The following is a 17,342-nucleotide window of genomic DNA, read 5'->3' as shown; positions in this document are numbered from 1 at the left end:
ACTGTTCAGGATATGATAAAAGTCATAGTATTCTGAATCTTTAACTTATAAAGATACCTTTACATGGGGTGATTATTGGTTCCAGAGAGGCTTTCGGCCGATAATCGTACACATGGCTGGTGACAGGACAATACAATATAAACGTTCAAAGGTAAACACTGATAACATTAAAATCTAATATATAATTGCCTAGAATACTACTTCCGGCAATTTGTGCCAACTTCCGTGGCTTTGTCCGGAGATAATGTCCGGAGATAAGTGACGTCACCAGCGTCCTACACCCGCTCAGGGTGGACAAAGATATATGCCTTCGTGGTGCGCGGCACCTTTCTGATTGGTTGCCGCCTGCTGCGAGCGACCAATCAGAAATGTGCCGTACTGTCAAGAATTGTCAAGAGCTGGTGAGTGCAGCCATTTTTTGTTCTTTCTTACTATTATTTATTAATTGTATTATTCTTACATTTGAATAAATAAAGTATATATGGATTCTAGACTCCCGATTCTTTAGAATCGGGCTGCCATCTAGTATATATATATACATATACTGTGTTCCAAATTATTATGCACAAAGAGTTTAGGAGTGATAAGGTTAGAATTTTTTTGTTTGTCATTTAAACTCATTGATGGTGATGTGTGTCAGGGCTCTTTATATCACTGAAAGCAATTGCAGATACCTGTGCAAATTAGTTTGGCAGGTGTGTCCAAATAAAGGCAAGACTACTTAAGAAGGCTGTTCCACATTATTAAGCAGCCTACATTTGTTGCCAAAATGGGAAAGAAAAAGGATGTGTCGGCTGCTGAGAAGCAAAAATTGTGGAGTATTTAGGTCAAGGCATGACTACAATCAACATTGCCAAGACACTTCATCGTTATCATCGCACAATCAAGAAGTATGTAGCTGATTCCCAGCACACAAGTGTGCGTGCTGATAAGGAAAAATTGAGGACTCTTTCCAACAGGCAATTGCGTAAGGTTAAAAGAGCAGCTGTAAAAATGCCTTGTCATAGCAGCAGAAAAGTTTTTGAAGCTGCTGGTGCCTCCAACATCCCCAGAACAACAAGATGCAGGGTCCTTCAGAGGTGCGTAAGCCATCCTGTCGACCACCTCTATCCACTGCACACAAGCAGAAACGGCTCCAGTGGGCCAAACGATACATGAAGACTGACTTCCAAACTGTTTTGTTGACCGATGAGTGCCGTGCAACGCTCGATGGTCCAGATGGATCGAGTGGAGGATGGCTGGTTGATGGACACCCCATGAAAACACGGCTAAGGCGCCAACAAGGAGGAGGTGGAGTAATGTTTTGGGCTGGAATCATGGGGAGAGAGGTTGTCGGCCCCTTTATGATCCCTGAAGGGGTAAAGATGAACTCCATAATCTATGTGGAGTTTCTAAAACAACACAGGAAGTGGTTCAAGAGAAAGAACCGTGCTTTCCGCAGCAAGATCATTTTCATGCATGATAATGCACCGTCTCATGCTGCAAAAAACACATCTGCATCTCTGGCTGCTATGGGCATAAAAGAGGACAAACTTATGGTGTGGCCACCATCTTCCCCTGACCTCAACCCCATTGAGAACCTCTGGAGCATCATCAAAAGGAGTGTCTATGATGGCGGGAGGCAGTTCACATCTAAGCAACAGCTCTGGGAGGGTATTCTGTCCACATGCAAAACAATTAAAGCAGAAACCATCCAAAAACTGACAAATTCAATGGACGAGAGAGTTCAGAAGCTTCTTTCGAACAAGGGGTCCTATGGGCAAATGTAACATCACCTAGAATAAAGTTTTCACTTGAAAACTGTTTGATTTCATTTTGTAATAAGCTGATAATGCTTATAACTTCACAATTCACCATTTTTTTGTTCAAAATAAAAAAAAAGGTTGAAAACTCTGCTGTGCATAATAATTTGGAACATGCATTTTGAGTGTTTATTTTTTTTTTAAAAAGATACTGTTTTCATAGGCAGTTTGTTCCAAAACATTGCAATTATACTAGAATAGTAGATGACTGGAAAATAACAATGACTGCAATTCAGATAGGTAATTTAGAGGAAATATGAGGAAATATTATTTGCATAATAATTTGGAACACAGTGGTATATACATATACATATATATATATATATATATATATATATATATATATATATATATATATATATACTAGATGGCAGCCCGATTCTAAAGAATCGGGAGTCTAGAATCCATATATACTTTATTTATTCAAATGTAAGAATAATTTGGTGGGCGGGGACCCTCGGCCTCCGATTTGGTTGGCGGGGCCCCACGGCCTCCGATTTGGTGGGCGGGGTCCCTCTGCCTCCGCTTTGGTGGGCAGGGCCGCTCGGCCTTCGATTTGGTGGGCGGGGCTCCTCGGCCTCCGATTTGGTTGGTGGGGCCCCTCGGCCTCCGATTTGGTGGGCGGGGCCCCTTATCCTCCGATTTGGTGGGCGGGGCCCCTCGGCCTCCGATTTGGTGGGCGGGGCCCCTCGGCCTCCGATTTGGTGGGCGGGGCCCCTCGGCCTCCGATTTGGTTGGCGGGGCCCCTCGGCCTCCGATTTGGTGGGCGGGGCCCCTCGGCCTCCGATTTGGTTGGTGGGGCCCCTCGGCCTCCGATTTGGTGGGCGGGGACCCTCGGCCTCCGATTTGGTGGGCGGGGACCCTCGGCCTCCGCTTTGGTGGGTGGGGCCCGTCGGCCTCCAATTTGGTGGGCGGGGCCCCTCGGCCTCCGATTTGGATGGTGTGGACCCTCGGCCTCCGATTTGGTGGGCGGGGACCCTCGGCCTCCGATTTGGTGGGCGGGGACCCTCGGCCTCCGATTTGGTGGGCGGGGCCCCTCGGCCTCCGATTTGGTGGGCGGGGCCCCTCGGCCTCCGATTTGGATGGTGTGGACCCTCGGCCTCCGATTTGGTGGGCGGGGCCCCTCGGCCTCCGATTTGGATGGTGTGGACCCTCGGCCTCCGATTTGGTGGGCGGGGACCCTCGGCCTCCGATTTGGTGGGCGGGGACCCTCGGCCTCCGATTTGGTGGGCGGGGCCCCTCGGCCTCCGATTTGGTGGGCGGGGCCCCTCGGCCTCCGATTTGGATGGTGTGGACCCTCGGCCTCCGATTTGGTGGGCGGGGACCCTCGGCCTCCGATTTGGTGGGCGGGGCCCCTCGGCCTCCGATGTGGTGGGCGGGGCCCCTCGGCCTCTGATGTGGTGGGCGGGGCCCCTCGGCCTCCGATTTGGAGGGCGGGGACCCCCGGCCTCCGATTTGGTGGGCGGGGCCCCTCGGCCTCCGATTTGGTGGGCGGGGACCCTCGGCCTCCGATTTGGTGGGCGGGGACCCTCGGCCTCCGATTTGGTAGGCGGGGCCCCTCGGCCTCCAATTTGGTGGGCGGGGACCCTCGGCCTCCAATTTGGTGGGCGGGGACCCTCGGTCTCCGATTTGGTGGGCGGGGACCCTCGGCCTCCGATTTGGTGGGCGGGGACCCTCGGCCTCCGATTTGGTGGGCGGGGCCCCTCGGCCTCCGATGTGGTGGTCGGGGCCCCTCGGCCTCCGCTTTGGTGGGTGGGGCCGGGCCCCTCGGCCTCCGCTTTGGTGGGCGGGGCCGCTCGGCCTTTGATTTGGTGGGCGGGGCTCCTCGGCCTCCGATTTGGTTGGCGGGGCCCCTCGGCCTCCGATTTGGTTGGCGGGGCCCCTCGGCCTCCGATTTGGTGTGTGCTCTGCCTGGGGCCACTGTGCTCTGCCTGGGGCCCCATATGCTGCCTGGGGCCCCTGTGCTCTGCCTGGGGCCCCTGTGCTCTGCCTGGGGCTTCATGTTCTGCCTGGGGCCACTGTGCTCTGCCTGGGGCCCCATAAGCTGCCTGGGGCCCCTGTGCTCTGCCTGGGGCCACTGTGCTCTGCCTGGGGCCTCATATGCTGCCTGGGGCCACTGTGCTCTGCCTGGGGCCCCATATGCTGCCTGGGGCCCCTGTGCTCTGCCTGGGGCCCCATATGCTGCCTGGGGCCCCTGTGCTCTGCCTGGGGCCCCTGTGCTCTGCCTGGGGCCCCTGTGCTCTGCCTGGGGCCCCATGTTCTGCCTGGGGCCCCTGTGCTCTGCCTGGGGCCACTGTGCTCTGCCTGGGGCCCCATATGCTGCCTGGGGCCCCTGTGCTCTGCCTGGGGCCCCATATGCTGCCTGGGGCCCCTGTGCTCTGCCTGGGGCCCCTGTGCTCTGCCTGGGGCCCCATGTTCTGCCTGGGGCCCCTGTGCTCTGCCTGGGGCCACTGTGCTCTGCCTGGGGCTTCATGTTCTGCCTGGGGCCACTGTGCTCTGCCTGGGGCCCCATAAGCTGCCTGGGGCCCCTGTGCTCTGCCTGGGACCACTGTGCTCTGCCTGGGGCCCCATATGCTGCCTGGGGCCCCTGTGCTCTGCCTGGGGCCACTGTGCTCTGCCTGGGGCCCCATATGCTGCCTGGGGCCACTGTGCTCTGCCTGGGGCCCCATATGCTGCCTGGGGCCCCTGTGCTCTGCCTGGGGCCCCATATGCTGCCTGGGGCCCCTGTGCTCTGCCTGGGGCCCCTGTGCTCTGCCTGGGGCCCCATGTTCTGCCTGGGGCCCCTGTGCTCTGCCTGGGGCCACTGTGCTCTGCCTGGGGCCCCATATGCTGCCTGGGGCCCCTGTGCTCTGCCTGGGGCCCCATATGCTGCCTGGGGCCCCTGTGCTCTGCCTGGGGCCCCTGTGCTCTGCCTGGGGCCCCATATGCTGCCTGGGGCCCCTGTGCTCTGCCTGGGGCCCCTGTGCTCTGCCTGGGGCCCCATGTTCTGCCTGGGGCCCCTGTGCTCTGCCTGGGGCCACTGTGCTCTGCCTGGGGCCCCATATGCTGCCTGGGGCCCCTGTGCTCTGCCTGGGGCCACTGTGCTCTGCCTGGGGCCCCATAGGCTGCCTGGGGCCCCTGTGCTCTGCCTGGGACCACTGTGCTCTGCCTGGGGCCCCATATGCTGCCTGGGGCCCCTTATGCTGCCTGGGGCCCCTGTGCTCTGCCTGGGGCCACTGTGCTCTGCCTGGGGCCCCATATGCTGCCTGGGGCCCCTGTGCTCTGCCTGGGTGTAGGACACTGGTGACGTCACTTATCTCCGGACATTAGCTCCGGACATTAGCTCCAGACATTAGCTCCAGACATTATCTCCGGACATTAGCTCCGGACATTATCTCCGGACATTAGCTCCGGACAAAGCCACGGAAGTTGGCACAAATTGCAGGAAGTAGTATTCTAGGCAATTATATATTAGATACATATAATGCACCGTAATTTATCCTGAAAAAAATATTAAAAGATTAATCTTGAAGATCTTTTTTTTCCTGTAAAAATTATGAGCTTATTCTTTAAAAGAAACTCCATCCTTAAAGGGATGGCAAAATCCTCTGAATAGAGAGAAGCAATATGAAATTATTTGCCTTAGAAGAATGTATTGAATAGATATTAGAAGTAGTATATGGAGGATACAGGTCTGAGGAAAAAAAATGTATTACCTTCTTAGTAGTATTAGAGGTTTGAAAAAGATGAGGATTACTACTGGAGACACAGCTTTAATATTCGGAGAGATGTGTCCAGTGGCTATGGGGACCTTAGTTGAAGATAATCCTGGGAAATACTAAATAACTTGGTATTTCATTGTAATTATTTCTGAGATCTTTGGAATTTTATGTCCCTTTGGAATACTGTCTTTTTTTGGGTTAATGGAGAATGTAATTACGGCTTCTCTGAAATTAATCAGGGGGAAGGGTGGACATTTTCTTACTGTGGCAGACAGACGTGTTAATAACTTTAAAGTACAATTATACTTTTACTCACAATGTAATATTGGTAATTACTTCTATATTAATTGCAAATAACTGCAGGATGGTGACACATATGTACAGAGGCATGTAAAAAGTTTGGGCACCTCTGGTTAAACGTACTGTTATTATGAACAATTTATCAAGTTGAACATGAAATGATCTCTAAATGGGCTAACGTTAAAGATTACACATTTCCTTTGTATTTTAGCCCAAAAAAAAAAATATTTTCATCTTTTGCATTTTAAAAATTACAAAAAGAAAAATTGGCCGGTTTGGGCAAGGTTTGGGTTAGTACCTAGTAGTTCCCCCTTTTGAAAGTATCACAGCTTGTAAACGACTTTTGTAGCCAGCCAAGAGTCTTTCAATTTTTGTTTGAGGAATTTTTATCCATTCTTCCTTGGAAAATTGTTCCAGTTCTGTGAGATTCTTGGGTCGTCTTGCATGCACTGCTATTTTGAGGTCAAGCCACAGATTTTCAATGATGTTCAGATAAGGGGACCATGAGGGCCATTGCAAAACCTTCAGCTTGCGCCTTTTGAGGTAGTCTATTGTAGATTTTGAAGTGTGTTTAGGATCATTATTCATATGTAGAAGCCATCCTCTTTTTAATTTCAGCTTTTTTACAGATGGTATTATGTTTACATCAAGAATATGTTGAAATTTCATTGAATCCATTCCTCCCTCTTCCCGTGAAATGTTCCCCGTGTCATTTGCCGCAACACAAGCCCCAAAGCATGATTCATCCATCCCAATACTTAATGGTTGGCAAGATGTTGTTTTTCTCAAGTTCTGTGCCATTTTTTCGCCACACATGATCAAAGTTCTATTTTAACTTCATCGGTCCACAGGGCTTGCTTCCAAAATGTAACAGGCTTGTTTAGATGTTATTTTGCATATTCCCAATGCTGAATTTTATGGTGAGGACCCAGGAAAGGTTTTCTTCTAATGACTCTTCCAAGAAGGCCATATTTGTGCAGGTGTCCGAACAGTAGAGCAATGTACCACAACTCTAGACTCTGCTAAATCTTTCTGAAGGTCTTTTGCAGTCCATATGCTTCTGATTTGCCTCTCTAGCAATACTACGTGCAGCTCTCACTGAAACTTTGCTTGGTCTTCCAGGCCTTATCTTGACCTCCACTGTTACTGTTACAAGCGTAGATTCTCTCTTCTGAGAGAATTAGATCGATTATTTAAATGACACTGGGATCAAACTCTGATCAGAGTGTGATCATAATATGATCCAATTCTCTCGGATGATGAACAAAATTTCTCCATCTTCTCTTTTCTATGAGGCCGTGTAAATCAGACTGCACTCAGATGTTTCGTGCTGCACACAGAAGTATGATGTGATTTTTTTCATGACGAATTGGTATGAGAAAAAAAACGCTGATCACCACTGCCCCATAAAATAACATTAATCCAAGTGCTATCGGATAAAACATTGGATACAGTGCCTTGTGAAAGTATTCGGCCCCCTGGAACTTTTCAACCTTTTCCCACATATCATGCTTCAAACATAAAGATACCAAATGTAAATTTTTGGTGAAGAATCAACAACAAGTGGAACACAATTGTGAAGTTGAATGAAATTTATTGGTTATTTAACATTTTTGTGGAAATTCAAAAACTGAAAAGTGGGGCGTGCAATATTATTTGGCCCCCTTTAATTTAATACTTTGTTGCACCTCCTTTTGCTGCGATTACATCTGCAAGTCGCTTGGGGTATGTTGCTCTCAGTTTTGTACATCGAGAGACTGAAATTCTTGCCCATTCTTCCTTGGCAAACAGCTCGAGCTCAGTGAGGTTTGATGGAGATTGTTTGTGAACAGCAGTTTTCAGCTCTTTCCACAGATTCACGATTGGATTGAGGTCTGGACTTTGACTTGGCCATTCTAACACTTGGGTACATTTATTTGTGAACCTTTCCATTGTAGATTTTGCTTTATGTTTGGAATCACTGTCTTGTTGGAAGACAAATCTCCGTCCCAGTCTCAGGTCTTTTGCAGACTCCAACAGGTTTTCTTCAAGAATGGTCCTGTATTTGGCTCCATCCGTCTTCCCATCAATTTTAACCATCTTCCCTGTCCCTGCTGAAGAAAAGCAGGCCCAAACCATGATGCTGCCACCACCATGTTTGACAGTGGGGAAGATGTGTGCTCAGGGTGATGAGCTGTGTTGCCTTTACGCCAAACATATCTTTTTGGCATTGTTGCCAAAAAGTTCGATTTTGGTTTCATCTGACCAGAGCACCTTCTTCTACATGTTTGGTGTTTCTCCCTGGTGGCTTGTTGCAAACTTTAAACAACACTTTTTATGGATATCTTTGAGAAATGGCTTTCTTCTTGCCACTCTTCCATAAAGGCCAGATTTGACTGATTGTTGTCCTATGGAGAGACTGTCCCACCTCAGCTGTAGATCTCTGCATTTCATCCAGAGTGATCATGGGCCTCTTGGCTGCATCTCTGATCAGTCTTCTCCTTGTTTGAGATGAAAGTTTAGAGGGACGGCCGGGTCTTGGTAGATTTGCAGTAGTATGATACACCTTCCATTTCAAATGATCGCATGCACAGTGCTCCTTGGGATGTTTAAAGTTTTGGAAATCATTTTGTATCCAAATCTGGCTTTAAACTTCTCCACAACAGTATCACGGACCCGCCTGTTGTGTTCCTTGGTCTTCATGATGCTCTCTGTGCTTCAAACAGAACCCTGAGACTATCACAGAGCAGGTGCATTTATATGGAGACTTATATCCACACAGGTGGATTATATTTATCATCATTAGGCATTTAGGACAACATTGGATCATTCAGAGATCCACAATGAACTTCTGGAGTGAGTTTGCTGCACTGAAAGTAAAGGGGCCGAATAATATTGCACGCCCCACTTTTCAGTTTTTGAATTTCCACGAAAATTTAAAATAACCAATAAATTTCATTCAACTTCACAATTGTGTTCCACTTGTTGTTGATTCTTCACCAAAAATTAACATTTGGTATCTTTATGTTTGAAGCATGATATGTGGGAAAAGGTTGAAAAGTTCCAGGGGGCCGAATACTTTCGCAAGGCACTGTAGCACTTGTTCTATGTATACACTTGTGTGAATGAGCCCTTAGGGCTAAAGTCCAGGTGGAAATGGAAATTTTGTCAATGCAAAAGGCTTCAATACAAAATTATAGCAGATCCCTGAGAGATTGTCTTATGACGGACATGATGGTATATTGCTAGTGAGAGCAACACTGGGAGAGCTTTGTGACCCATTATCATCTGGAAGCAGAATGATGAGGCCATGGCATCTGGAAACAGCTGAGCAGAGACAACAGGTGCGAAGTAACATGGTGCTTTTTACTTCCTTCAAGAGATGATTGTAGAGGGTCAGAGCAGTCAGACGCTGGCAATCACCACTGATGGTACATCCTAGTAGTATGCCAATAACGTCTGTGAAGAGTGTACATGGAAACACTTACCAGCACACGAGAATCGTTGTTATCACTGTAGTGGATTTCTATGTATTCCGATGACAAGAGATTACTGGGAAAAGAAAAAAATGTACAATCAATTACAAAAAAAGAAAACCGGGTATCATATGTGACCTATGACGCTTTCCAACACAAATTCTGCCAAAAATTATGGCAGTCACTGATTACCTTTCTTTTTACAGAGGGCAACTATCAGATACACAAGTAAGCTCCTTCAGGTAGCAATAATTTAAGGAAATATTGCAGTTGGCTATGGAAATATGCCCTATACAGAGATACAGTAGATGTTTGTGAAATCCACAACATTTCTAAAAATGCTGTGAATGTATCAATCCCATATATATGCGCTGCAGTATTTTTGTACATAATTATTATTGGGGTAGTTATGAATATTCTTCAGGGGTTGGGGGATGTTGATCAATGCGAAATGAAGTGATAACTGAAATTTTCCTTTGATCATTGTGATTGTATTATAAGCAATATTAGATAGATAATCTACAGTACATTGTTTAAACGGGCTACCATGGCCTGTGTCTCCGAACTTGTCTCCCATCAACAACATCCAGGAGGTCATTTGTTGGTAATTTCAAAAGGAGCTGCCAACAGAGGATCTTGATAATTTGCCCAAGTACATTCAGTGTAGCAGAACATTCCTCAGACAACCATTAATAACCTCTTTGATAGCAGCCAAGACATGTAAGTGGAAGGATTAATGTGCAATGGTGCTCATACACAAAACTGAGTATTGAGATATTCTGAAAATGTTGTTTCCATTTTTTCACCATTTGCATGTCACTAACATGTCTATCCATCTTGTAATTTCCATAATTCCACAACTCCTCCTCCTTTGGTGTCATAATTTCAATAGATAGATAGATAGATAGATAGATAGATAGACAGATATGAGATAGATAGATATGGGATAAATAGATAGATATGGGATAGATAGACAGATAGATAATAGATAGATAAATAGATAGATAATAGACAGATAAAAGATAGATGGTAGATAGATAGATAGATAGATAGATAGATAGATAGATAGATAGATAGATAGATAGATAGATATGGGATAGATAAATACATTTCTTATAACAGTTTTCTGTATTTTGTCTGCTTGGAAATGTGTGAATAAATTAATATTTGATCATAATCTAAGACTTCACAGCCCAGTCTCAAAGACTTCAGTGCAGAAACTGAGGGGGGAGAAAATAGAATGTGTTCTACTTTCTGCCTTCCATGTTCCTTCATGCATTCTGCATATATTCACAAACTGCACTTTGCAGCAGAAATCCCATGATACTGATCCCTATGTGTAAGTATTATATTATTCTTAATTTCTTTCCCTCCACAGAAAAAAAACAAAACAAAAACAGAGAATGATCAGTCAAAATTCCTTGTGTGCCCATAACTTGACCAAGAATTAGATGGATGAAGGTAAAAGGTGAAATGCATCATTTACACTCACTGGTTGAGTTCCAGGTCCAGAACAAATTCTTTCTTGAATGCTGGCACCAGGAAACTGACGCTGGCAAGATGAGCCGGCTACAGAAATAACAGGAAAAATGTAAAATTAGGGTGAAAATTCTGCTTCTTAAAGAGATGTGAAAAGGAAACAGCTGATTTATCCTAACGTTTCTGTTTTCAGAAATATTTGCAATCTCTAGTAAATAGCAACTTTTCTGAGAACTCTGTATTGTGGCATTCCTCTATTGTTCTTCCTGGAAATGTAGGACTATATTGAGCAGCAGTGCACAGCTCGGTAATCTTCCGGGTTACTGCTTGCCAGTGTAAGGTCCTCTCCTCCTTGATTGACAGTTTGGACCAGTGGCAAGATCACACCGCTGACCCGGACTGTGCACTCTACAATGCTCTAAGAAGAGGCAGCTTTAAAGGGAACCTGTCAGCAGAATTTTGCTCAGTAACCTACAGGCACTATCAGGTTAGCACCGTTTTACTGATTAAAATGATACCTTGGTTGATGAAATTCGTCTTGTGGTTGTTGTTTAATCTTTATTTTCAATTTTGAGTTAATGATATGCTCGTGCACAAGAATCTCATTAACTGAAAACTACATCAACCACGGTATCAGTTTAATCAGTATAATGGAATCAACCTAACACTGAGCAAAATCCTGCTGACAGGTTCCCTTTAAAGGTAAGGTACCGCGTTTGTAGATCATTAATTAATCAATGTAGTGTAGCATAACATGCTGCTATAACCAAGATTTGAATGCATGTAAAACAGATTTCGTGAGTTATACGAGTAGAAAGAAGGAACTAGGGGCTGACATCTTGGTTTCACAGCAGTAGCAGGGCACTAACAGTGTCATTTTACAGCACCCCATGGACATAGGAGATAATAGACCGGCGCTGACCCTATCTATAACATTGGAGAGGCATTAGCAGTGAGCTGGGCACGCCTCTGTGGGCTGCACAACTCACTGCTGTAGGTGTGACTAGCCGCCATTTTACTATAGCCCAGTGCTATCTGCCGAGCTCCACTTACTCTATCACAGGAGAGAAGAAGCACTCACTGGAACCGGAGGATGGAGTGCGGGTGATTTACCTCCCTGCTCCTCTGTACTCCAGGCACTGCACGTTCTGGGCAGACATCCTCTGCTATCACACGCTGCCCTGTGTGTTTCTCCTGCTCTGTCTCCGCCTCCCCACTTGCACACAGTCCCAGTGATCTCCGGTAAGCTGCACTCTCCCCCTGTGTCGCTCTCCCTCTCTGTGCGGCATGGGGGGGTCTCTGTGCGGCGTGGGGGGGTCTCTGTGCGGCGTGGGGGGGTCTCTGTGCGGCGTGGGGGGGTCTCTATGCGTGTGTGCAAGCATCATCCGATGGGACTACAAGTCCCATCAGACGATGCCTGCTACACTGATAGTGATTGACACATTAGCCAATGATGGGACAGTAATAGTCCCATCATCCGGCTAATGTGTTGAATGAAAAAAAAATAAAATACTCCATACATACATGCTACATACATGCTACATACATGCCACATACATAGATACTGCATACATACATACTCCATAAATACATACTGCATACATACTACATACATACATACTCCATACATACATACATACTACATACATGCTACATACATGCTACATACATACTACATACATACATACTCCATACATACTACATACATACATACTACATACATACTACATACATACTACATACTACATACATTACATACAATATATACATGCTACATACATACATTCTACATACATACATACTCCATACATACTACATGCATGCTACATACATACATTCATTACATATATACTACATACATACATACTCCATACATACATACTCCATACATACTCCATACATACTCCATACATACATACAATACATTCATACATTACATACAATACATACATATAGACATACAGTACATTAAACATAGATTACATACTCACCATTACTTGTCATTTTGTTCCCCGAAGCCAGTGTCATCTGTAAAAAATATGAAAAAAACAAACAACCAATATATTCCCTGTCCGCAGAAATCCACGAGTGTCCCACGACGATCTCCCATGGGGAGCAGCAGCATCAGATAATGTGACTGCTCTCCAGGGGCTCCAGGAACACAATGACGGCAGGAAGGTATCCTTCCACCACTGTATTCCTCTGCCGCTGTAAAAAAAAAGTCCCTAGTCTCACATAAAGTGAGACTTTGTCCTAAGGTAACCTCTCAGTGATGCACTGCAGGAGCCATTGTCTCCTGTCAGTGTGTCACTGAGGGTCCTATAGAGCAGTGACATCACCCGATGTCACTGTTCTATAGGGGAGATCGTCGTGGGACACTCGTTATTAATTGGACTACGGTGGACAGGTAGTATACGGTTTATTATTTTACGTTTTTTGCAGGCGCTGAAGTATGGTAAGTATGGTGAAATGAAGAATATTAAAATACTTTTTCCTAATATGTGCGTGTTTTATTAACCCTTTCTTACTATTGGATTAATAACGGATAGGCGTCTTATTGATGCCTCTCCGTTATTAACCCGGCTTAATGTCACCTTACAATAGGAAGGTGACATTAACCCCTTATCACCCCATATCCCACCGCTACACGGGAGTGGGAAGAGAGGGGCTAAGTGCAGGAATTGGCGCATCTTACAGATGCGCCATTTCTGGGGCAGCTGTGGACTGGTATTTGTAGCCGGGGGGGGGGGGCAATATCCATGGCCCCTCTCTAGGCTATGAATATCAGCCCGCAGCTGTCTGCGTAGCCTTTCTGGCTATAAAATATAGGGGGACCCCACGTAATTTTTTTTTGGGGGGTCCCCCTATTTTAATAGCCAGTAAAGGCTACGCAGACAGCTGCGGGCTGATATTCATAGCAGGCTACAGATATTGGCCCCCGACCGTCGGCTTTCCCCCTCAGGCGCAGAAAATTGCATGGGAGCCCACGCCGGTTTTTTAGTTTTTTTTTTTTTAATTCAACGCTCATAAAGGCCTCTTTCACACTTGCGTTGGTACGGGTCCGTCGCTATGCGTCGGGCCGACGTACGACGCAAATTGTGAAATTTGTGCCCGACGTGGGCAGTGGATGCAGTTTTTCAACACATCCGCTGCCCATTCTGAAGTCTGGAAGGAGGGGGCGGAGTTTTGGCAGCGCATGCGCGGTAGAAAATGGCGGACGCGATGGACAAAAAAAGTTCACTTGAACGTTTTTTCTTGCCGACGGTCCGCCAAAACACGACGGATCCGTTGCACGACGGACGCGACGTGTGGCCATCCGTCGCAATCCGTCGCTAATACAACTTTATGGGTAAAAAACGCATCCTGCGAGCACATTTGCAGGATCCGTTTTTTTCCACCGGATCTGTTTTTTTCTCCGGATCCATTTTTCCGCCGGATCCGTTTTTCCACCAGATCCGTTTTTTCCCGCCGGATCAGTTTTTTTCCCGCCGGATCTGTTTTTTTCCGCCAGATCCGTTTTTTTTCCACCGGATCTGTTTTTTTCCGCCGGATCCAGTTTTTCCTGCCGGATCCGTTTTTTTTCGCCGGATCTGGGTTTTTTCGTCGGATCCGTTTTTTTCAACCGGATCCGTTTTTTCCCGCTGGATCCGGTTTTTTATCTGATGCTGCTGCTCTCCACGGGAGATCGTCGTGGGACACTCGTGGATTTCTGCGGACAGGGAGTATATTGGTTGTTTGTTTTTTTCATATTTTTTACACATGACACTGGCTTCGGGGAACAAAGTATATACTCTATGTTATATGTACTGTATGTCTATATGTATGTCATTTATGTAATGTATGAATGTACTGTATGTAGTATGTATGTATGTAGTATGTATGTGTGGAGTATGAATGTAGTATGTACGTATGTAGCATGTATGTAGCATGTATGGAGTATGTATGGAGTATTTTTTTTTTATATTCAACACATTAGCCGGATGATGGGACTACTACTGTCCCATCATTGGCTAATGTGTCAATCACTGTCAGTGTAGCAGGCATCGTCCGATGGGACTTGTAGTCCCATCGGACGATGCCTGCACAGACACAAAGACCCCCGGCAGGCCGTACAGACCCCGGAGACGCCGTACAGACCCCCCCGGAGAGGCCATACAGACCCCCCGGCAGGCCGTACAGACCCCCCGGCAGGCCGTACAGACCACCCACGGTCCCGCACAGACCCCGCCCGCACAGAGACATGCAGTCTCCGCCTACGCACCGCCCACACTCCATTATAGTGCATTTTTGCACTGTGGGAACTTCCGATTTCCGATATCGCAAAAATATCGGAACTCGGTATCGGAATTCCGATACAGCGAATATCATCCGATACCCGATATTTGCAGTATCGGAATGCTCAACACTAGTTATTAATTATAGGGGGACCCCACATAGTTTTTTGGGGGGTCCCCCTATTTTAATAGCCAGTAAAGGCTAAATATACAGCTGCAGGCTGATATTCATAGCCTGGGAAGATCCATCGGTATTAACCCCTTCCTAGGCTATAAACATCATATAGTTCTCACATAATACTGCCATATAGATCACACATAATGGCGCCATATAGTTCTCATATAACACCATCATATAGATCACACATACCGCCATAGTGTTCTCATATAATATCGCCATAGTGTTCTCATATAATACCGCCATATACTTCTCACATAATACCGCCATATAGATCACACATAATACCGTTATATAGATCACACACAACACCATGTAGATCACACATAAAACCACCATATAATTGTCACATAATAATGCCACATAGATCACACATAATCCCACAATATAGTTATCATATAATAGTCATATATTTTTTACATTATTCCACCATACTGATCAAACATAATACCACCATAAAGATCACATATAATACCGTCATATAGATCACACATAATGCCATAATACAGATCACACATAATACTTGTCCGCATCAAGTGTAGTCTATATGACAGTACTATGTAAAAAATATATGTGGTGGCATCATGTGTGATCTATATGGCAGTATTAAGTAATAACCATCGGAAATGGTGATGTCAGCAGTTACTGCCCCAATTTTCCAGCTAACAGTAAAGCTGGTAAGTCTCACTATAGCTGCTTGAGGTCTAAAACGGAAAATGCTCCCCCTAGTGGTAAATATATATATTTGTAAGAAAATATATAATATTTTTCATATAGAAATGTTTGCAAACAGTGCAAACACTGCATTAATACATTTTATTTACTATTTTAAGCTTAATTTCACAAAAAAAAAAAAACTACAAGAAAACTGGTGGCACCTTCCCTTTAACTCTGCAGAAATAAATCTTTAATCAGATATGCAAATGAGTTGCTTGTTGTGTGAAGCCCCAGGGTCCTGGTTGTCACAGTGCCATTGCTTTCCTCACGGGGAGAGTGATGTCACGCTTGGAAGCGATGGAGGATTCCTTTTTGACAGGTAATCAGCACATACAACACCATTCTGACTCCAGGCCAGAAGGGGGAGCTCTACACCTGACTTCAGGGGAGCTGCTTTCTCGGGTCGAGAGGAGGAGTTAGTTGCTAGGCAGTTGCTAGGCAGTTGGGAAGATTAGACAGTTGGTGCCAGACAGCAGACTGGCGCAGTCTGAGGCAGAAGGACGGGTGAGGGGCTGTACAGCCTTAAGTGCTGTAGCTCCTAGATAGCGAGATACAGAAGGAAGAACAGCCTTTAGCTAACGTGCCGGAGAGCGAAGCACAGGCGAGGACACCAAGGGAAGGACAGCAGCGAACAGACTGTCTCCCTGGCAAAGCGCAGACACCGGTAGCCGGAAGACCAAGGCTTTTTGTGGGACTCTAAGACACATAGCAGAAACCTGCAGGACAGCTGGATTATATAACGCCTGTTCGCCCTAACACCCAGGAGACACAGTGACACATAGACACATAGTAAATGGTAAGAGCGTGTGCACAACTAGTGGTGGTGCAAAGGTAGGTTCCCACACCATATAGTACATAAAGTAAAAAACCTTGCACTCAACTTAATGCTCATGTGAGATTTTTAATGTAGTACCCAAAACGTTTCGGTCCAACAACAGGACCTTCATCAGTTACGTACTGTAAGTGAACTTGCGGAAAACAAGAGACATTTGTGTCTCTGGGCACACAATAGACAGCGTCTGTGATTATGTTGGTAAAGGATAAGGAACCAGAACCACTGGTAAATGATGCAGCAGCGGTATGTGCCAGGATCAGACGCGGTATCCCCCGCTCGTCTCAGAGACGCCCCCATCCAATAGCTTGGAGACATCTTGTATAAAAGGCACCTTCCCCAATAGGGAGGTGCCTGAGCAACCCCTATAGTTCCTTAGTGGCGGTTTGTGAATGCAACTGTATGTTGCCAGATTCCCCGTCCTTGGTCTATTATAGTTATTTCCTTATCCAGCATCAACCCTTTAGTCTCGTGTTGTGTGTACATGATCCTGTAGATGCTCCGGCGGAACTTGAACCCCGAAGTTGCTTTGGCGGTACCTGAGCCGTTTCCCGAGACCTTTGTTTCAGACAAGACGTGTTTCAAGCTCAGAGCTTTTTGTCAG

General features: G+C 46.2%; 1 protein-coding gene across 1 annotated transcript in view; it reads right to left on the bottom strand.

The window, feature by feature from the left end:
• The window catches only part of ADAM11 (ADAM metallopeptidase domain 11), a 174,357-nt gene that overhangs the window by 131,554 nt on the left and 25,461 nt on the right, over window positions 1-17,342 (bottom strand). Inside the window, exons 3-4 of the mRNA XM_077252617.1 lie at window positions 10,751-10,827; window positions 9,271-9,334 (exon numbers count right to left, since the gene is read on the bottom strand). Of these exons, the coding sequence (XP_077108732.1) occupies window positions 9,271-9,334; window positions 10,751-10,827 (141 nt within the window). The remainder of the gene's footprint in view (window positions 1-9,270; window positions 9,335-10,750; window positions 10,828-17,342) is intronic.

The sequence above is a fragment of the Ranitomeya variabilis genome, chromosome 4 (genome assembly GCF_051348905.1).
Source record: "Ranitomeya variabilis isolate aRanVar5 chromosome 4, aRanVar5.hap1, whole genome shotgun sequence".
In the NCBI taxonomy this organism is placed as follows: Eukaryota; Metazoa; Chordata; class Amphibia; order Anura; family Dendrobatidae; genus Ranitomeya; species Ranitomeya variabilis.
This window is presented reverse-complemented; position numbering and strand designations above follow the sequence as displayed.